Here is a 23,259-nt window from a genome sequence, read left to right as displayed (position 1 = left end):
TCGTAAGTTTGATGTATTATATATTATACAGGATACTTGTCAATGCGATAGTAAGCATTCGCGATTGAGTTCCCAATTTAGTTAAAATGCAACATCGCTTATCATTTTCTTTATTTGGTATACCTTTTGCTTATGAGTTATCATTTGTTATCACAAATCATCATCTATGGTTTTGTTACCCTATCGCCCTATCCGAAGTACCCTTTCTACTCGTACTTGTAAAAAAATGTCTATCTGCATTAATTTCTTCTAGACAGTTTTTAGAATCAAATTTGAGTCATTATTCATACATACCTACAACTACAAATACACATTTGCCTCAAGGTAAAATTGTGATCTTTAGACGACCTATTGTCGTTTCATATGGTCCACACCATTTCCCACGGAATTCTCAGGAAGAAAAACGGAAAATGCCATATCTTCATGTTGTGGTAGCTGCTAATCAAAAGGGGCATTCATTATCTAACGTTCAATGATACTAATAGTATGCAGGTAGTATTTTCTAAAATAATTATTGAAATCCAGTGGAAATCTAAGTAATCTGGTGAAAATCCGGGAAAAGCAGGTAGAAAATCAAATGTACATATTTTTAAATATAAATATCGACCCAAATTGTTAAATTATACACGAAATGATTAGGTATTTGTATAATTTACAATTTGATAAGCTTCCGGGGATAGAAATTGTACGAAAAGCGCAATTTCATTGTACGAAAACGTGTCTGGGCGATGAACAACGAACGGTGATGGGTTTGCCACATTTCCAGGGCTGGTAGTCAAGTCCTCGAGCCGGCAGTCTGAACAGATCGCAGCAGGCGCGATGTTCTTCAGGTAGCAATCCGAGGAAATGATTAGGCCGAGGTGGTTGGTTCCGGTGGGCGGGCCGGGGGCGTGGTGGGGCGGCGGGCGGCCCCGGGGCGGCTGGAGGGGGTAACTACAAGGGATGGACACCGGGTTCAAAGGTTGTCTATGATGAACAACTCAGAATTGAGGGATAAATGAGAATTTAGTCCACAAATCCTATTGACGACTGCTAAATGCGTATAAACGTAAACAGTAATCATGCGATGAATCCAGTGTTCGCGGTTGTTTAAAAAACGTATCCATTTGAGTAGTTAAAAGTTGCATTGTGTGTGATTCATGATCTTTAACAAATAGGTTTATGTAGGTACATTCTCCAATATACATCGATGATGATAAAGGGGATTGATACTTGGGTATATAAGCGAATGTTTTTGCTTAGAATTTTCACTCATGAATTACTTGAAATCAAAGTAACTTTAAACATAACGAGTAAACCCACGCACGAGTAGGAATGGGCAATAAAACTTATACGTACATAAGTAGGATAAGCCGTAGATAGATTTCAGAGTCACTTACTTGAAAGTTAGATAATTAATAAAAAAAAGTAATTTATTTCTTTTACTATAAATTACTTACTTACGAATCATATAGGTATGTATTTACAAAATTAGATTCCGAAAAAAAATTACCGTCAGCGAAATTTCATAAACGTAATTCTATTAGATAATATTAGTGCGTTAATATATTTACTTTTAAAGTTTTCATACTATACTGTAAGTATCAACACCTTTGAACAGATTTTATCAAAAAAACGTTTTAAAGGGCTAATTAAATTTAAATTTCGCGAATCTAGTTTTTTGTTCATGATAATATACAATATTGTGTACTCTTTTTTCTAAATCCACGCAGCGATGTCCCTCGACGTAACTTCATTTAAGTAAAAGAATTACGTTTCTTTCAAATTTGAAAATAAATAAATAAAAATAAAAAAGACCGACGATATTATTCTCAATAATATCTATCTGTAAAGAAATTTTCATAAAATCAAATAAACTGTCCACACTTGAAAATAAGCAAATGAGAGCAACCAGGGAGAAATAGGTAAAGAAAAAAAAAGAAAAGTCAAGAAAAAACAGATTATCATACATGGCATTACGCACAAGGAAACTTTTACATGTTCCTCTTCTACAAGTATTTTTGTGTTATATATTAAAATAGCCCGCCTATTTTAATGTTTACATCCTAATGTTAATGTTTTTAATGTGTCTACACCCTGATGGTGAATGAAAATTGATAGATATTTAAAGCATAAATGTACATCAGGGCCGGCTAAAGAGTATTCAGCGCCATGAGCCAACAATAAAAAAGGTCAGCACGAAATTTTGCTATCATGAAATCTAATATTTTCCAACCTTTTCTTTAGCCACTACAATTTTAGCTGTCACATCATACGGCTGAAAAGGAGGACATATAAACGCGTAGTCATTTTTAAAAAAAATGTGTCTGTCAGGTGGAGGGAAAATACTGTGGAGTCAGTGAATAAATTTTTGTGCTACGTTCGTATAGCAATTATAAATAGAATTCAGTGATACTTTTTAGCTTGTTGCGACAAATTCCAGAGCTATATTTTGGAGTAAAAAAACAGGGAATTGTAAAGTCAGTGGTTTATAATTTAAAACAGCTTATGGTTTAAAGCACGACGCATGACGCATGTAGCTATAGGAAATAATAATAATAATAATCTTGGATGATTTATATAGCGCCATTTTCGTAAAAAAACCCACCTCAAGGGCGCTTATACAGGTATGGATTATGATATGGAATTGATGATGAGAGAAAATGAAAAAAATATATATTAATGAAAAACGTCGTCAATCGGCTGAGTCTGAAGGCAGGAAAGTGGAGCCGCCATATTGTTGCGCTTTCTTCTCGGTCTTCTTGAGCTGGAGCATGGCCAAGATGTTGGACAGGACGCCTCACTGTGTAATGGTAATGCCGGAGAACAGCTTGTTAAGGTCCCGTCATTGTGGATATTCGACTGCAGATGGCGGAGGTAATGCTGGTCTTCTTGTTGTCACTGGAGGCTAGGCATTTCCAACACCTTGGCAGCTAGGTACTCCATGACGGCGGCAAGGTACGCGGGCGCACAAGCCCCAACTTTCTCAACGTAGTAGATGCGAGCTAGCGTGTTTTTGGGGTTTTAAAATTGCCCCAGTACTCCATAAAGTTTAAAATTTTATGTGTTTTTTACTGCAAGGATATTTTTTCGTGAAGTTTTAATAATAAATTGCACAAATAGAAGTTAGAGTAAGTACATGTTTTTGGGTCGCTATTGTCTATTGTATTCACTGTATTGACGAGGTCGTAGGGATGCATTTAACACGTGTTTTTTTACGAGAGCACTTCTCTTGAAAACGGTAACGACCAACACAACATTTAAGCATACTTTTTGTCTTATGTCATACTGTCGTAAATCCTTTTTTTATCAAATTTTGTCCTACTGTGCATCGGCTTGGGAGGGCGGAATTTTAGTTACAAATCCTATCAAAAAAATAAAAGGTCGTCAAGCGAAGTATTTCAGCACCCTTAACTAAAATGATCGTCTCTTAAACCAAACCGAGTTTAGGCAAATGGCGTTCCATTCGGTATTGGTGCCCTCTTCGGGGCTAGAGTCCCGAGCCTGTTTCGTCCGCACCGCTCGCCTATGGAGTATGTGTCTACGGATTTGTTACATCGCGGGGTGGCGGAAATGCGTCCCCCCTTGTCAAGACCGGCCCACCAGTGACGCCCAAACCGGTCGCCAATTATTGAGAAAACACCCCCGAGGTCCGCTACCAAAATAGCTCGGATAAATAATCGAGCGCAAGACGTGTCAGCGAAATGTGCCTCTATTTCTAAGAAGAACTCAACTCGAGTACTCGTAAATACATCCCTTTTTATGCGGTCAGTGGTAGCAGTAAGCGCTCGTCAAATTGAGAATGCTCTCGACGCGAGCCTTTTCGTAGTATCGTGATTTTATTTAAGGATCTTATATTTTTTACTCGTTAATGATTTTTAATTTTAATTTGTATTTAATTAAAATGCATTATTAAATAGTTCTCATATCTTCTTACGCAGAAAGAAAATAAAGTTTTAGGATTGACTACTTCATTATTTGGTCGATTCATCCTTTAGTCTCGCCGGATGAGGATGCCATATGGGCGTTGAATTAATAACTTTCTATCGAGTGATGATTGTTATTGCGAGTCAGGTATAGGAAAGGTAACGCTGGCAGTGCCGCGGGCAAGGGAAGGGCGACCCAGTTCGCATCTGCTACCTACCAATGGCAGATATCTGAGGCCACACAACGATCCTACGTATTTTATTGTTCGGCCTTAAAATATAACCGGCTGTGTGCAAGTAGTTCCGAATATAAATATTTTTCCATAAAACAAAATAAATGTATTTTTAAAACATGTGAAAAATATGTACAAGTAACTTTGCATATTTGGATTTTTGATAACTTCAATGAAAATGTGTGTTTTTGTCAAAATATCAGCGCGGAGTAATTAATCCGAACGTAGCCGAACGCTCGCTTCGTGTCAGTTTCGTTCACCACGCGTCCGAAAACGCATTCTGCCGTGTGTTCTGTGTCGAGTGTCCGCGCTGTGGAATTATGTTGAACAAAGAAAACAGATAGTCACCAGTGCTTGTTGTGTAAATAATGTCGTCTGACTCTGTAAAAAACAAATCGGAGTATATTAAATTGGATAAAAACATAAAAGTAAGTGTCCACCACCTGGATTTTGCTTGCGTTATCTGCTGTGTTTGCGCAGGGTAGAGGCGGGGCAAAAGGAGTAACGGGCTTTTGGGGCACGGCTTGTGACGCGCGGGAGGTACTTGTTGGGGGACATTGACTACTCCCTTTCCGAATCTAAACTGATTCATGTGTTTATAATACACCCCACTTCATTTCATTGGCAAGAAGGACTTCCAACATTAGTTTTGTCCATCGCGACATCGATTTCGTTTTACATAAGAGTCATTGCGTCGAGACTCGATTCCGGTCGCCTCTCAGTGCAGATGCACATTCTTTCGCTTCTGTGATAAATATTATATTTTTTTGAAAATGTCTGCATTCCAAGGTTTATTGTAAGTATGAAAAGCATATTTATTGTATTCATTTGTCGTATTGTCCGTATTAATCGTTTATTTTTCTTACGTAGTAAAAAAGTATAACGTTGGTTTCTTATAGAATGCTCAAGTTATTAGTATATACACGTATAATCGTAAATGTAGTCTTAATAACGGAATAATTATCTAAATCTATGTATTATTCATATTTTCGCTAGAAGGTCACCGCCAAACAAGTGTGTTCCTTTGTAACTTCCAAGTTAGACGGCGACGATACAAACATTATTTTTAGTGGGACGAATGGAGGTATGGATTCACGTTTCACCATTTACAATCTTAACTGTGTACCGACAGAATTCACAAAGTTAGAGAGTGATTCACAAAATGTTGACGTCATAACACATGTTGTTATCGCACTGGATGCAATTTGAAACTGGAATGTAATGTTATCACTGCACAAGGTAAACGAGTACTTACTTATACAAGTTTAATTCTGTGGCCCACCAGCGCCACTGGTTGGTGAAAAACAAAAACCAACCGATATTTTGAAAAAGGATTCTCTTTAATAAATATTATTATAATTTTTTTTCGTATTTATGTTTTTATTGTAGCTATGTAACTTACCGAAGATTACCATTTATTATTTTCAAGTACGGTTTCGGAACTTGACTTTGTAAGTGTTTATAGTGAAGTTTGCCGGGTGCTTTGTAGAGGTTTAAAAATTTGTAATTTCCCGCCCTCGGCCGGTGTCCGCCTCCCCCTCCCCCCGCCCTTCAGATAGGCGTGTCGGGCAGATGTGATGTAGGAAATAGCATAAGGACACGTGCGCCTACTTGTGGGCGGAGGTGAAGGGACTGTTATTTTCTCGCTAAAAAACATCATTGATAAATTATGTCTTTAAATTTACTCGTTACTGACTAAAGTCAAAACGCCATAAGAGCCATTTCGAGTCGAACTTTTTTTTAAATTCACTGTCTCCGATTTTACAAAGAAATACGTTTTCGGAAAGCGTTTCTATAGAGATATTTTAATGTGCAACACCAGTTGATACCAATAAAATATCAAATTTGCGTCCTTGAGCAAAGTCTTTGATCAGATAGTAGAGAAATTTTGTTTGGTTGAAGCTAAAGTTGTCAACAACAGGAAACAGGTGCATAATATTATATAATCTATGATTAAAGTGTCGCTTACTGGTTTTTGCCTTTTAAACGTCGTTATTATTCCATGAACGTTGATAAAAACAAAGATTTTGAATGTTTAGTGTAAGTATGTAACATACGAAGATACTTACATTGCCCGTAACTAAGCAGATATTTAATAAAAAAACACATATTTTTTTCACTTATAGTCAAAACGTACATCAGAACACAGTTGAAACTTGATATTTTCCCACTGTTAAAAAATGATGGTCGAGTTATTTTCAAAGGGTCGTCCGTTAACTGGGGGATACTCTTCCCCCTAAAAACGTAGAGGGTGGTAGGTGGAAATGCTGGTCGGAGGCGGAACTAGATTTATTGTTTGCTGAGGGGTGGAGAGAAATCGCGGGACTTGCCAAAAATACTCGCAAATTTTCAAAACCGATTCAAGATTTAAAAAGGAAATAATGCTACATTATCTGAATTAGTAGTGCAGGTATATGTGCTTATTCGAGTATTCATTTAATCATGCGATCAAATCATACGTTAAAGTCAAATTAATGTATTGTAATTTGCCGAAAATGTAGATAGCCATATCTCTAAAAATGTGTTAAAAATGGAAAACAATATTTAAGCCACAATGGGCATCAATTACTATTCGCAAAGAAAGAATTCTAAATTATAAAAAAAACTCAAAGTTTTTGAACATCTGATTAAAGCGTTAAAAACTGATAATTCATTACATACTCGTATAGAGAAAACGAAGGATAATATAATGATGCCCATGTTTTTCTTTCGTTGGGAATTGAGAACACGCACGGTCAAAGTCCTCATTGTTCGATTATACCGTAACAATTCACAGCCATTGTGATATATGAGAGTAGTGGCTCTCGACCTTAGCGGGCCATTTCTGCAAATTGCATTACATATTGTCGAATAATATAAGCCCCAGTTGCCAGTTTATCCCGAGCTTGACTCGGGCAAGGAGTTTGTGTTGCATCGGCGAGTCCGAGTGCTGCTCGGGCAAATCGTGTTCCAACATGGTGGTGTTGATTTGCCCGAGCCAAATATATTTATGTATTTGTTTTTATTGACTAACCCGAACGGTGTTCGGGTAGCCTTGTTTCGAGTTGTTTGGTGATGATTTCCTGCACCGACGAATTTGCTCTCCGAAATTCAACTGTCGAGTGGTTAATTACACTGGCCAACAATGATTTTGTAACTGAAATTTTGATGACTGATTTGGACTAAGTTAATCGTTCTTATTCAAAGTCTATATGGTGACAAGCTTGTATCACGTCAAGTTTTGATGTTACAGTCATATTTTTGTTTGTACGGACCCCATACGTTAAAACCGTAATAGTGGTTGGTATCTAGACAAGTCTAAGGTCTAAGGGATTCAAAAAAAGTATTTATAATTATGGAGTAATAGTAGAAATATATTAACTTATTAATATTGAATACGATAACATTATATGTTTATACATATATGAACTGCTTTTTGCTATAATTTGCTAACGTTTTTGAAATCAGCTATGCAAAGTGCATAAAGATCAGGTTATTTCATGCCAGTTACAAAATAAAAGGTGAAAATTGTTAACCAGTTGGCCATTCCAAAGTCTGTTTCAAGTTCGTTTTGAAGTTTCGAATATGAGCGCGGGAAAATTGACAGATGAAATCGATCGGCGGGAACCGGGGACCGGAAACGCGGGAAGTGGGTGGTGGGTGGTGGGCAGTCCACCCAATTCCCTTATAATAGATACGCCCATGATTGCAGACGATGGCCTAAATTGGTCCCGGCTCCCGGTCCGTAGGGGCGGAGCCATCAGTCAACTTTAAACCATCCCTCCCGTCGAGGGGTGCTCGCGGCCTGCCCGGAGGGTGAGTCGGGGGATGCAAATTAAAAGGAAACCCTATATTATAATACGCGCGGTGCTTAATTGCAAGGTGGATATTAACAATCCCTTGCGGCCATGTTAACCTCTCGAGTAGGTACCTAGAAAGATATCAATGAAATGGTTGTCTGTAGAATTTTTAAACTATTTTTTTTTACATTGAAAATCAACATTTTAAACGCATGCCACGCACATAATCAATAAATTTTGTTAATTCATTACTATTATTATTTTATTTTATTTCGAATAAATCATAACAACATTTTTGGTCGGTTGGAAGATATTGCTTTTTAGCAATAAGCCCGCCAATGTACTTATTTCTTTTCTGTACATGAAGTTGAAATAAATAAACATTTTGTTTGTTTTGTCAGTAATAATAACACGTGATGTCTAATAGTCTTAATAAAGATTCAGAATTTGCTTAATCAACTGGGTTTTTTTAATTAAAATTTAACAGAAATTTGAATTCTCATACTCTTTTTTAATGAAATTCATAACGCCACACGTTGTTCTGAGAAATTCCCTTCTCGAAATCGAGTCGCGAATATGGAACTTTATACTATCACCAGAATAAAATCCATATATTTAATTAAATTTTTACTAAAATCTGGAAAATCAATAGAACGCTGCCAAAAAATAATGGAATACATATAAGTTCGTACATATTATTATAATACTTGATACATTCGAAAAACACAAAACCTTAAATAACTAAACTCACATATTTTTTTTACATAAAAAGAATGCAAATATTCAGGATTTACAAACAAGGCACATACATTTAAAAAAAAAAAAAAATCACACCATTACCGACCGCCAAAATTGACTACAAGAATAACATTAAAAAAAATCCTACTACCAACATTACAATGCAATGAGTCTTTAATATGAGTACCTACCTAATTTATAGTTTCTTTTGTTTTAATTTTATCATTCGTTTTTATTTTGTTAGTTTTTATTGTTTTGGTCGACATTTGTTTTATAGCTTAGTGAAAATTCAATATATTTCTCATTTATTGTTTTAGGAATCTCAAGTGACTCCTTCTCCTTTAGCGCTTTTAGCGGCCACTTGCAGTAAGATTGGTCCCAGTGCCTCCCAAATAATGGCGCCTGCTGGAGGTCAGCAGCAGCAACAACAGCAACAGCAACAACAGCAGCAACAACAGCAACAGCAGCAGCAACAACAGCAGCAGCAACAACAGCAGCAGCAACAACAGCAGCAACAGCAGCAGCAGCAACAGCAACAACAGCAGCAACAGCAACAACAACAGCAGCAAGATGCAAACTCGTCACCGGAACAAAAAGAAACAATCCACTATACAATAACTGGTAAATTATTTTGCTAAATTTATTTTTCAATTCAATTCAATTTATTTATTTAAATTAATATATACATTACAAACCATATAAAAATTTAAATTGTATACATTAAAATACATTAAAATAAAATAAATGTAAGAACTATTGCTAAAGGTGTAGGAGAATCCCGCTTCGGAAAACTCCTTCAGACATATGGAACAGATCAATATCCAATTAGATATTGTTCAACATAGCGGTAGCTCTTCCTACAGGCATAACCATCGACAGGTTGATCCTGTATAGGAATTTGAAACAATCTATGTCGACGCTGTCTTAGGTAACTATTGGGAACATATAGACCAATGTTCCGGATAATTTCAGGATTATCGATAAAAATGCGTAATCAAATACACATTCCTTCTAGTCTCTAAACTATTGTAGCCAAGCATACCCTGGAGAAACTCTGTCGGGTAGAGCCAAGGATTATAGCCGTACTCTCTCATGTAGAGATACCTCAGAAACTTCTTTTGGACTTTCTCTACCATAAGAGAGTACTTAAGCTCGTGTGGCCCCCAAATCATCGAGCCATTCTCGAGTCTACTTCGCACCAAGGAGTTATAAAGAATTCTCAACACGCGGGTATTAAAAGTATACCATCCTAGAAATGATCGTAAAAGGGAAGGTTGAGGGTCGCAGAAGGGTTGGAAGAAGGTAGCATTCCTGGCTTTGAAACATTCGAGAGTGGACTGGGATGAGAGGTGTGCAGGAGTTGTTTCGTGCTGCCAAGGACTGACAAGGTTTCTCCCAAGTGAACGTCAACGTCGGAGGGATCTGGCAGGATACATGAAGATGTTGCTATTAAGGAAAATGTACAGTAAAATATTTGGTGCCATTAGGTCAATGTTTTAAGTGAAAACTATCACTGGAAAAATAATGAAACTCCAGGTGTGTTACATTCATTCTAACCATCTTGCATATTACTTGTAATAAACAGTAATAAGTGCTAGTCACGTTTTTGTATTATTCCACTCACTTTAAGTGCATCATAAATACATTACTTAGTTATCTGGACTGAATAAATGAAACTTTAAGTGTATTATAAATATATTACTTAGTTATCTGGACTGAATAAATGAGACAGCAATTTGATTATTTTAAAACTGAAAAATTTCAAGGCATGTACGGAACCATTATTTAAATTCATACTTCTATTTCGATGTTTTTAGTTTATACCAGAGATGTACTGTGAACGGGGCTAACTTGAACTTTGATGTGTTACTTGAGCCCAGTACAATTTTTTTAATAAGTAATGAATGTATAGACATGATTCATTGTTTTCCTGACAGGTGACACTTATTGTCATAATACGTTCATTATTGTACACCAAATACAGGTTTAAATCTCTTTTTTGTACTGGGCTCAAGTAACACATCAAAGTTCAAATCCCGTTCTACGGTAGTTAAAATTAATTCATTCAAAACATTTTGAGTGTGTCCAAATCCTTGTTCACTATTATTTATATTGACATCTTTACATAGTCGAAGATGAATATGGAAGTCTGACCTAGATTTCTATATTCTTCTTCATCTATGTTGAGATGTCAAGGGATAAGTTTTTATTATTATTGATAATAATCACAATAAAATAAAACATAAATCACTTTTATTCTGAACGCAAAATCACTATATGCCTATAAAATTAACATACATATAAGACATACATGGTGCCACAATTAACCATACTAACAAATCTATGAACTAAGAGCTAGCGTGTGAAAGGAATCCACCAGTGTTGCATATAATATATGCATTTAATATCCATATTATGGATATTCAATAATGGACAGGGTGATGAACGTTACACAAGTGTACAATGTACACTTAAGCCAGTCAAATAAATGCCAGGTCATAAGCCTTGAGATTCAGACTTCCATCTTCCTTCATATAAAAACGATAGATGTTTCATTTCAAGTCGAGACACTAATATCAAAATACTCAAATGAGAATCAATATTAAAATTATTTCAATGCTTTTGAAGAGTAGTCAGTCTTGGTGGGAAAAGATTTTCTTATATCTCGATGATTATTTGCATGTCACAGGTAACGATGGCAACGTGCAAGCGGTCCAGCTGTCCCCTCAAGTGGTGCAACTATCTCAAATACCCCAACTGCAGCAGATCCAGCAAGTGGGCCCTCAGCAGCATCAGCAAGTCAGAGTCATCAGCGCCGCCCTCGTGCATCAGCTACAACAGCAAGGCCTAACCGTAACTACATATCTACTAATTATCTTATAATCTTATCAATGTTTACCAGCAAAAGGTGACCAACTGGACCTCGCTATCATCAGTAATAATAAATGGTCAACTATGTTTATGTTTTTGTGACTTTTCAATTAATCGTGGAACAGCAATTTATCATAATCAATAAATACAATCCAAAGTTGAATAAAATCGCAATCACAAAACCAGTACCAGATATTGTTTTATGTAAACGAATCGACGAGGTGTTGGCAGAAGACAGATCTCCTGACTCCGAAATATACGAGATTGGACGGGGATCAGGACTGTCGAGGCGCTGTTTAGAGCTGCCCAAGACAAGGACAATTACTCTCAAGTGAAAGTCGACATCAGGGGGACCTGATAGGACACGCACAGAAGAAGAATAAATAAATCACAGTTAGGGTTTATGTTTCTTTTATATTACAAGATTGTAAGAAATGCTTTGTTTCTCAACAAATGTTTTGTATTACAAAACGGAATAATAGAATGATAAAAAAGATTTTCATTAAATTTTATTTGTCCGCTTTTCATATTATTTATATTTTAACCTTTGTTTTTTTTTTGTTATTCACATTTAACGAGTGCTATTTTTTTTAGGGAAACGAATTGAATGCAGCTATAGCGAGTCTTGCGCAAGTACAGACTGTGGCACCTCAACCTCAACAACCTCAGGTTTGTTTCTTATTATGCAATGCTCGACTAACTTCCATGCTTAACAACTTTTTTTTCTTTATTTTAAATTCTTTTGCATTACATGACATAAATTCAAATACAAAAAAATATGAATAAAATATAAATATAAATACAAAAAAATATCCCACAATGGCATAGCCTGTGTGTGGGTATACAATATAATTTAGTCATAGTAAAGGGTATAAGGGTATAGGTATTATAAGTAGAACTAGAATAATAGTCTTCTTCTTCTTCTTCTTATTATAGGCCTTACGGCCTGTTTTTAAGAGGGATTAGCCTCCTGCGACGTCGATTCCCAGCTATCGGCCCATCTCTTTGGTGGTCTGCCCGGGAGTCGTCTACCATGGGGTTGGCCGTACAATGCGATGTGGGGGGAGTCTGGATGGTTCCATTCTCCTCACATGCGCATACCATTGTCTTCTTCGTTGCCTTCCCCACCTAACGACATCTTCGATCTCGCATAATTCCCTGATCTTGGCATTTCTCAATCTATCTCGAAGACTCTTGCCTGTTATGCTTCTCAGAGTCTTCATTTCTGACACTCTAAGCGCGTTTTTTGTGTGAATAATAATTTTTGTGTGAATAAGAATAATAGTGTTAATATAAAATACAAAAAAATACTTGACCATCAGAAACCAAAAATTATTATTATTATTATTTTTTTAAATAGAATTAAAAACTTTAAAACATGAAAAAGATGAAAAGTAAAAAGTTAGCAAGCATGTACCACAAGAATAAGGAGCTTAAATCTGTCTCTTCAATAAATAATCTAAGCAAAATTAAATCTACACAAACTTAGGTAATTAACATCTAACAAATAGTCTTTGTGGACTGAAAAAATGAGTGTCTTTGCGCAAGTCTGGATTTACAAAAAGGGATTTCTAATAAATTATTCATTCTTTGGCTAGATCTATTATTATTTTTCACGCTGATGAACAGTTAACCGTTGGACTTTGAGACACTTAGCCCAATAATTATATCAACACAATTTTTCTCTGGAATCCAGTGTTTAATTAACACATTGTTTGCAGGAAACACTTAAAAGCGTCTTTTACATACTGTTGGTAGAGAGCGGGTGACGCTTATTAGCGTTCTATTTTCTTACTTTTGGTAGGGCATGAGAAATACCAAAAAACATTGTTTGTGTAGATCGGAATTGCGTTTGTGATTACTTATGATTAGTATACTGAGGGTCGGGCGGCAGACTGTCTTCAGTATAATTAGGGTCAGGGTTGAAGAAAAAACCTCCTGGCAACATTGTGTTAATATGTAGAGCTCCTTCACCAGTGTCTTAAGAATCTGAAGTGCAGGACTGATCACCTTTGATTAGTATAATTGACACTGTGTGGATTCAATATAGTGCCCTATGTGCCATTAAGTGGGGATAGGTGTCGGAAGTATAATTGATTTATTATCTTGTCAGGTGGTGACGTTGCAACAGCTGCAGCAGATGTTCCCTGGCGGAGTGGGCATGGCTGAGGCGCCCCAGCCCCAGGGGGCGCCTCAGCAGGGCCCCGGGACCCCACAGAACAATAAGCAGCACCAGGTCTTCTCCCAAGGCCAACCACAAATTGTCCAGATCCACCCGCAGCTATTACAGGTAAAATTGTGTATCATGTAATCGTATAAAGTGGAGTGAGATGATTTTTAGAAAGAAATAAAATTAATACTTTTTTTTTTACAAAATTATTGACTTTTTTTTCTTAATTTAATTACAGGTATTTATTTTACAGTTTAATACAAAGCAATTTAATGAAAGCGCCCTTGATATAGTGTTTTACGAAATTTGTGTCATAAATTATCCAAATATATTATAAGTTTTACTTATAATCTGTTTGATATGATTTTATATTTATCATATTTTCATCTGACAATGCAGTTTCACAACAGTGGAATAGGACACTTATGCAACTATGCAAATTTGTGGGCAGTACTAAAATCATGGTCTAGAATTTTACTGTTTCACAGGTATTTTGCTTAGATTTTGTTAGTATTTTATTTTCAGAAAGCCATGTGGCGATAAATATTATTCAAAACAATAATAATTTTGGAACAATTTATAAAGCACGTTTTTCTTAAAACACTACCTCAAGGGCGATTCACGGTGATTTTATCTGGGAAAAGGAGATTGTGGAAATGATTTAGCAATCAAATGCATATTTAGTTGTTTTCTAATAAAGATCATCTCACTCCTCATTATTTCTAACTACTTGTGGAAGAGCATTCCATGCCATCAGTCCTGCAATAGCAAAGACCCATAACAGTTGTAGCCAATTAAAGCGCGTTTAACACTGATTGCAGTTTAGTCATTTTATTGTTTGATAGACCCGTGTATATACCGTTACAATAATTGACTCTAGATACTTTGAATGCATTTATCAATTCAAGGGCTACATCAACTAGCAGATTCTTACAAATGCTCTTAATTTGCCTTAGTTGATAAAAACATTTACTTTGAATTTTTTTATTTTAAAAGAGAAATATTTGCATTTTTACTATTCACAAAAATACTTCAATTTAATACTATTTCTGTGAGCCTAAGTGCCTCATTATTAGAAATAAGTATCAAATTGTGGTAGAGTGGGTTCGAAACGAGAAACTTTGATATAAGAGTCCGTGACACTAACCACGGGACCACAACCCGACACAATTTTACTTATTATTTTGATTTGAGCCTCAAAATAGAGATCAGAATCTAATAACACTTTTGTCACCCAGCAATTTGTCACCCAGGGAAGTGGTACTGCTCGCATTGGGTAATGTTGTGTTATCAATATTGATCAAATTCTGTCGTTTAGGTATGGCTATCCATAGTTTTGTTTTAATTTTGTCCGTAGTGTAATGGTCAGCACGCTCGGCTACTGTTCTGGAGGTCCCGGGTTCAATTCCCAGGGGGGGTCGAATAAATATGAGTGATTTTTTCACTCTAATATTTATTCAATACTACCCTGGACTGGTGTACCTGAAGCGGAGGGCTGATCACCTTTCCTTCATGTGTAAATGATCAAGATAACACTACGTTTGTATAACGTGGTGCCCTATGCATCATTGGGGTGCGGATAAGGGTTTTATTATTATTATTATTATCCATAGTTTTGTTCTTTATGGCGCTTTGTAACAATGAGGTTGTGTTGACTTTCCAGCAGGGGGGAATGTACGGGCCCTGCGTGGTTCAGGGCGGGCAGGGCATGCAGGGCATGCAGGGCGTGCAGGTGGGGCAGGTGGGGCAGGTGGGGCAGGGCGTGCAGGTGGGGCAGGGCGTGCAGGGCATGCAGGCCATGCAGGCAATGCAGGCCATGCAGGGCATGCAGGGCATGCAGGGGATGCAGGGCATACAGGGGATGCAGTCCGTCACCGTAGACGGTCAGGAGGCTCTCTTCATTCCCGCCAACATGAACCAGGTGACTTTTGCAAACTGTGTTTCGCCCACTACATTTTTGAAACCTTTTTAATTAAACCCTGACTTGGAGATATGTCATGTTTGAAGTAAGCTAGGACTAACTTGGCACAGTGCTTGGCGGTTAGTATCCTGAATCAGAGTGATAACATTATCTTTCAAATCACAGAGGGCTGGTTCAGAAATAATATAATGATTTTTCTTGACGTCATACCTTAGTTGAGCATTTTTTAGTTTTTATTCATAATATTACAGTAAAAGCTAGTTTTTATTCTATACACATAGATGAAGAAGAATATGGAATAAGTGTGGGTATTTACAAGGATACATATGTATAAAACGATCACTTAAACCAACCTTAAATTTTATTTTAAATAATATTTAATATATTCTTTATTCATTGTAAATGTTAAGAAAATAATCCATTTTTTAAATGGCGATCGAAATCTGAGCCACCATTCTGTTTCTGTATGAGTTTTATCTTTAAACGGATGATAAAATGTATGTGAAATTGCAGTCGTATGATAAATTTACAAGTCAATATGGTTTGATATTCTCGGAACACAATACAAGCTCATGTTGATGAATACTGTTTGATGACTAATCACTTTTATTTTGTTTACGATTTCAGAACATGACAATGGGCAATGTCGGCATGGTTGGCGGCCAACTGATAAGAGCTCCGACTGTTTTACCCGCGGGACTGTTACAGAGTCTCGTTCACCTTCCCTCCGGTAATTTGATGCATATTGCGGAGGAGTCGTTTAATCCCTTGTACATACAAAATATAAGCTGGCTAAAATGTTTGAAAAGATTAATGTACATATAAATTCCCCCACTGACCAATCTTAACACATTTTTGTTGTTTCATTTCTGCTTTTCTGTGGCTCATATTATTTATTCACACGAAAATATCACACAGTGTTTTATTATTATCTTAATTTTTCACGAATGCTGCAGTCAGTAAAATGATTATTTTTTTGAACTCAAATATTATTACATATTTAACAATATTTTTAGTGTATCCAAACTTTTTTGTGTACACAACTTCTGGATTTAATACCCAAAGGATTTTTATCAAGTATATATTATACATGTCTTGACAGAGAAGATGGGAAGAGAATGTGGATGTTTGCGGATTTATGGGACTTATGACTTTTCATCAGCTGTTTTTACATTGTGCAACATTCACCATTCTGCTCACTATTACACAGTGTGTAGGGTGATCACTCAAACCGGTTAATGGCAAGTTGTAAGTCTTGTAAATGTGGAGATTTTCATATTTCCAAAATAAACTTGTTTCCAAATAAACTTGTTCACTCTCTTGAGACATCTATAGCATGTCTTATTATTTGGTTTTGCTATGGAGTAATAAATAATCAATAAAAACCTCACGCTTACGATACCGTAATGATGTTACTATTGGCGGCTGACAAGTGAACTTGTGTTGCAATAGTAAAAAAATACATATTAGTATTATACATAATTGAAATTGATAATTTAAATAAATAATATTACTTTGAAGAATGTTATGTTGCATTCTCTCATGTATAATTTATTAATTTAGTGAAACTAATTAATATTGTAAAAGGGCTAAATCGATGGCCCCTACGTAAAGTACTCTATCTGCAAATCTCTTACTTTACAGGAGAGAGCTTAGAATATTTTTTAGCGTAATTTTTTTAATTAATCGACGATTTTATCTGAAATTCTAAAGTAGTATTATACATTCAAAAACACGATAAAATAATCTATTAAATCGTTTTAAAGCTTTTTCCTTTTTCAAAATTAAGCAGTTTTAGGAGTTCAGTTCATTTCGAAAATTCGATGTAGAGAGCATCTTATAAGCCTGAAAACTAGGCGTAATTTATTTAATATATTTTGTTTGTTTGTTTTTATTTGTAGATAACGGTCAGTTGATAACGTACACCAAATATCTCAAAATTGACAAAAATGTAGTTAGAGCACTTTACGTAGGGCACGTCGAAATTCTTGTAAATGAATTCGAATCAACAATAGACAGCCCATCTAAGCAGAGTCATTTTACTAAAGGCTGTTGCGAGTACAACATCTCGATTAGTTGCGGTGATGTTAAGTACTTTATGTCCGTTAACGTAATAGACGCAACTTAAAATATTTTTATTGAAAAAATTAATATCTTTTCTTGATGGACTGCCGAATGCTCGACCAATGCCGAGCCAGCTTAAGATATGTATAAATAATAAGGCACTGAAAAATTGTGATATTTTACGATCAATGTTGCTTTTGCATGCTATTGTTTAACTTGTTATCGATCACTAATTTTATTTTCTTTTTCTTTCACCCTTTGCTTTTGTCCCGTCATTTCCTGGTATGCGGTATGAAGGTTCCCTTCCGTCGGTCGACCCCTCCCAGGTGACCATCACTATCCCGGGCACCAACATCTCCGTCCCGCTGTCCAGCCTGGGCTCCTTCCCCTCCGGCCCCGCCCCCGCTCCCCCCCTCCTCGGCGGTACTGTCTCTAACCAGGCCTCGTCATTCTCCATAACCGGAACTAGTATTAATGTCAGTCAGAGTAGTTCCGTGACCGCCGACGGTGCCAAAAAGGACCAAAAGACTGAACAGCAAAAGCAAATAAGTACTATGCAAGGTTGGTGTCATTCGCTTCCCTATTCTGTAGTTAGTATTATTTTATATTCGTGCTTTTTTTTTTACTTCTTTGGTTAACTTATCCCGCTAATCAACGATCCATGTATTACAATAAAAGTATCCATTATGCGTTCATTCTGTTCACTGTATATTACACATCGTACACATCAAGAAACAAACCATCAATTTCATCATCATCACCTACACATTGGTAAAAGCCAATTACCCACAATATCAAGATTGATATACATTGTTAAACATTTAATACATAGTTCACAAATAACCGTCGGTTATGTGGCACTCTAATATTTATTCAATATTACCCTGGACTTGTACCTGAAGCGGACGGCTGATCACCTTTCCTTCATGTGTTATCGATCAAGATAACACTGCATTTATATGATGCAGTGCACTATGCACCTTTAGGGTGCAGATAAGGGTTTGAAGGAAGGAAGGATGTAGCACACTCCATTGACTGATGTTTAATTTTTATTTTTTTATTATTGATAAAACTCCATATAAAAAAAAGTAAACAGAGCTCTTACGATCAGACTAATATGACTGATATTTTAATGTGATGCCATTTAGTATCATCACATACAAAACCCATCTACTAAGGTTTTCATTAATAAATGTTAATTTTTGTTATCTTTAGTGGTAGATGTTTCCTCGTGTTCATGTTGCGAGGCTTTGCAGGTCAGAGTGTGGCGCTGCGCGGGGGCGGCGGGGGTGCGGCCGTGGGCGGCGCGGGCGGCGGGGGGCTGGTGCAGGTGCTGCAGCAGGCCAGCGTGCCGGTGCAGGTGCCCGTGTCGGGCCCCAACGGCCAGACCGTGTACCAGACCGTGCACTTCCCGCTGCACACCTTCCAGCAGCCGCAGCACCAGATCGTCTCGTCGCACATGCAGATAATTCCGCCGCTCTCGCAGGTAATTTATATCACTGGAAGACTGGGGATATTAACCAGTTGCCAATTTATACCGGACGTGACTCAGACAAAGAGTTTGTGTTGCATTGATGAGTCCGAGTGCTGGTCGGGCAAATCGTATCCCAACTTAGTAGTTTTGATTTGCCCGAGCCAAATATATTTGTGTATTTGTTTTTATTGACTAACCCGAGCAGTTTTCGGGTAGTCCTGTTTCGATTTGTTTGGTGATGATTTCCTGCACCGACTTATTTTCTCACCTTAATTCGACTGTTAAGTGGTTAAACACTGTGACTTTGGATCACTTTTACGGGATAGTTATCAAATACGTTGGAGGTTGGACGGGGATTAGGTCCGTCGAGGCACTGTTTAGAGCTGCCCAAGGCTAGGACAATTACTCTCAAGTAATAGTCGACGTCACGGGGACCTGATATGACACAAATAGAAGAAGAAGAAGATATCAAATAGGATACGACTATTTAATATTGGTCTTTTTATAGTTATTAAAATGCTTTCTTTTCCCGGCTACCTTTTCATCGAGTCCTAGGTTCTGAAAAACTATTATAGTATATTTAGGGGGTATTGTCCTTAGCATTTTATCCACATCTTTAATTTATATATCTAGTGCTTTCAGGGTTGTTTTCAAGGTACCAAATGTTTTTTCGAAATTTCAATATAATTAATTTATTTTATTTTGTTATAGATGCAACCACAACAGCAAGTGGCAAATGTCATAACTCCATCGGGACAAATACAGCAAATACAACTATCTTCTCTAGCAAATCTTCAGGTAAGATGATTTTTAATTTTTTTTAAATTCTTCTATGTAAATAACCAGAATTTGAGGTTCTTAAAATTAACACGACCATTTAATTGTTAGAAAAGGTGTAATTTTTAAATGGATTTTACATATGTAATTTTAATCCATACAACATAAATAAGTGACTATTCAACATTTTTGTCTTAAACAAGCTTAATATGTAGCAGAATTTCCATGACATTCGAAGAATTTCTAGCCTTTTTCTCGAATTATTGGAAACAATTTGAAAAGAATCAGTTTAAGTCAATTGTACTTCTGTAAAAGAGAATTTTATTTCTACTTTATTATAACGCATATTATTGATACTTTGCTACGCAGACAATTATTTAAAATAAGTAATATAAAAATAAAACTGTTTTTAATTTTAACCAATAAATGTGCTAAACTTTTACGATAATACAACATATATGAAAGCATATTTTTACGCTTATAATATTTCGCCAGGAAGGGGTCAATATGGCCATTAATGTTTTATATATGTGTTCAAGTAATTTATGTATAAGTATTATGTGGTTGCATCTGGAATTTATTAGCTTAATGATTAACTCTAATGAAATAATATTTATATAATATGCTTGGTTATGGAATGCGAAACCCTGAATATATATTTTATTATTGTGGCCATAGTATCTGCTAAGTGAAATCTAAATTTACATGTTGATGAAGGAAACAATGCAATTTGTCAATTATTACATGTATAAATATTATTAATACGAAATTTTATTTTTGTAACACAAAAAGGGACCACTTTGAGCATTTTAATATACAGATTTTTTTATTAAACTTGAACATTGTTTATTAGAATTTGTTCCTTTATCTCAAAACAATAATCATTCGCATTTTTTTGCCAAATACCTTAAATATACTAATTTATAAAACATTACTCTTAGATGACTAGTATATTTTGAATAAACCAGGATGTATACACTTAGAGTTTACATAAATTAAGGCAGGGTTCTGTTCCTTCTCTCTTCTGTAAACCTGAATAATGGACAGAATGGTAGTTGGTGTGTCTACAATTTTTTATGTTCAGTTAGTCGCCTTAATCTCAGTCAAATAACCGTTGTCCCAATCCTTTGATAAAAAATGCCTCGGAAGATCGATATTGTTTTCCTACAGTCCACAGGCTGTCCCGGACTCGCAAGTTTAGTGGAATTGAACTTTTCACATAAAAAAAGCAACACCTGGCATGTATTACAGCGCAATTACGATTTACTAATAAAAAAAATCTGTGTGGCAATACTAAAGTGAATGGCAGGGTTTCACCACGCTTGTTGAGTGTAATGTAACAACTGGGTTCCGGTACTGGTTCGCAGGGTGGCGGAGGGGGTGGGGGCCAGCAGGGGGGAGGGGGGCAGCAAGCCCCCACCACTATTACGCTTCAGGTATGTCACCAAATACTAATCTAGTACTACGCCGTATAATAATACCTTTTCTACAGTTTTTTTTTCTTGCCAAAAATTAATTAATATAATCAATAGTTTCATTACTCATTTGTGAAAATTGTGTATTGAAAAACAGTATTTTTATAAGTTGGTGACATGTGTTTAAAAAAACGTTTAATTCCTGTCAATTCCCACTTGCACTATTACGAAATAGCGCTGAGTAGTAAGTATGTGGGTAATGTATATATAAATTCTGTATAATACAAATCAAATTAAAAAGAAAAAAGGTTAATATAATTTTATAAACATTACAACATAAAACGATTGAGCTCGAATCTTCACCAGCTTTGATGTACTAACTTTCATACTTTTTCCTTTTTCCTTTTAAACATGTGCCTACATTAATCTATTACATTTTTCAAAAAAAGTTTTAATTTTTTTATCTCTGCCGGTTAAAAAAAAAATAATAAAACCATTAACATCTTTTCTGCGCAAGTTTCTTCATTATTGTATAAATTTGAGTAGAATCTGGACCCATAATTTTTGTTGCTTAAATCAAATGTTAGAGCAATAAAAAACTGATCACATTATGCGGAAAATGATACAGACCAATATATTGTAGATGGCCCAGTAGGTACATGTAAAAAAGAAAGAGATAATTAGTAAGTTGTATTCTGTAAACATTTGATCTCAATCTTTCTCTCTCACCGTGATCACCTTTCCATTCCAGAAGAAGAAATACAGATGTCTCATGTTTATAATACGACACAAACGAGTCATGTGTAATAATGAAAATTTTGATAATGTACCAACCATAATATGTATAGTCTAAACTGAAATTCATTTTCTTGTAGTAGGATCTGTCATTGTTAAGAGCTGTTGACTCATCCAATGAAAATGTGATTTTAAGTATTATTTTTGATTTCAATTCCAGCTTTAAAGTTAAATTTTTTTGAAGCCTAATGATATTGTGTTTTTTTTATAAAATTATTTCTAAAGATCGCGGTTTAGGTACATATATATGGCATGTGTGCACAATTTGATGTCATACACCAATTTAGTTATGATCACACTGCATGAGCACCACAAATGTATTAACATGTGATTGCAATCTTTGTGAAAAAAAAAAGATATTTAAAAATACTTTTTATACTTAAACAAAACTAACCGCACATTCCAGTTAGTATTTGCCGTCAAAAATATCCTTATAAATGAAAATGGCATATTTTAAAAAGCGTAGGATGATTTATTTCCTACTTAACAATAGAGATATAGAGAGCTTAAGTGTATTCAATATTGAAAATGGCCTCTCTATTTCCCCACCTGTTTTTGTGCCCTCCCTGAGTGTTGTGTAACTGGCGCAGGCCGTGGCTCCGGGCCAGCAAGCCACCGTGTCCATTGGGGACAGCAATGGCGGGCAACAGGGACCTCAGACTATTAACATAACCGCTGCCCCCAACGGACCCCATCTCACTGTTATTCCCACCAACAACACTAATGTTCGTACAGGGAATGTTATTCAGGTATCTTTATATTCTGTGTGCGTGTGCATGTGCTTTATTTTGGCTATTGCATGCTTGAAGGTGACCTTTAAATTTTCAGTTTATGTTTTGCGCCGTTATTTTTAATCTACGTATAAAGGTATATACAGTATATATAATATAATATCTTCTCTTGCATGAAATAGATCACACAGTCTAAAATAGAAAATCAGAAGGCGATCTCACGATTTGTAGTAAGTCGTTTTGAATTCTCAGTATTTTGTAAATTGTTATTTAAATATGTAAATTTTGCATCTTCATATTGTAGTGCGAGCAAATTTAGGTACCATGTATGAGGTCTCTAGTTCATTTTTTAGTAGTGTCAGCATTCTTTGTGCAAGCAAACATTG

The 23,259-nt window shown here is 35.9% G+C and overlaps 1 protein-coding gene across 12 annotated transcripts in view; it reads left to right on the top strand.

The window, feature by feature from the left end:
- The first annotated feature begins 2,587 nt into the window (after positions 1–2,587).
- LOC148305724 (uncharacterized) overlaps positions 2,588–23,259 on the top strand; it is a 32,456-nt gene continuing 11,784 nt past the window's right edge. For 2 of the 12 annotated variants that reach the window (XR_015838119.1, XR_015838120.1), the window contains exons 1-10: positions 2,588–4,566; positions 8,973–9,276; positions 11,345–11,508; positions 12,121–12,195; positions 13,640–13,816; positions 15,360–15,617; positions 16,245–16,347; positions 17,979–18,242; positions 18,938–19,167; positions 19,867–19,953. Coding sequence is in view for 9 of the 12 variants with exons in the window: in XM_088266209.1 (XP_088122335.1) it covers positions 4,507–4,566; positions 8,973–9,276; positions 11,345–11,508; positions 12,121–12,195; positions 13,640–13,816; positions 15,360–15,617; positions 16,245–16,347; positions 17,979–18,242; positions 18,938–19,167; positions 19,867–19,953 (1,722 nt within the window). In the remaining 3 variants the exon portion in view is untranslated. Of the gene's footprint in view, positions 4,567–4,641; positions 4,935–7,833; positions 7,934–8,972; positions 9,277–11,344; positions 11,509–12,120; positions 12,196–13,639; positions 13,817–15,359; positions 15,618–16,244; positions 16,348–17,978; positions 18,243–18,937; positions 19,168–19,866; positions 19,954–23,259 lie in introns of those variants that run through there. The other 10 variants (XR_015838118.1, XM_088266209.1, XM_088266204.1 and 7 more) reach the window with 10 other exon arrangements.

This window comes from Brachycentrus maculatus, unplaced genomic scaffold, assembly GCF_059751285.1.
Source record: "Brachycentrus maculatus isolate JH-2025_06_01 unplaced genomic scaffold, ASM5975128v1 h1tg000263l, whole genome shotgun sequence".
NCBI lineage: Eukaryota > Metazoa > Arthropoda > Insecta > Trichoptera > Brachycentridae > Brachycentrus > Brachycentrus maculatus.
This window is presented reverse-complemented; position numbering and strand designations above follow the sequence as displayed.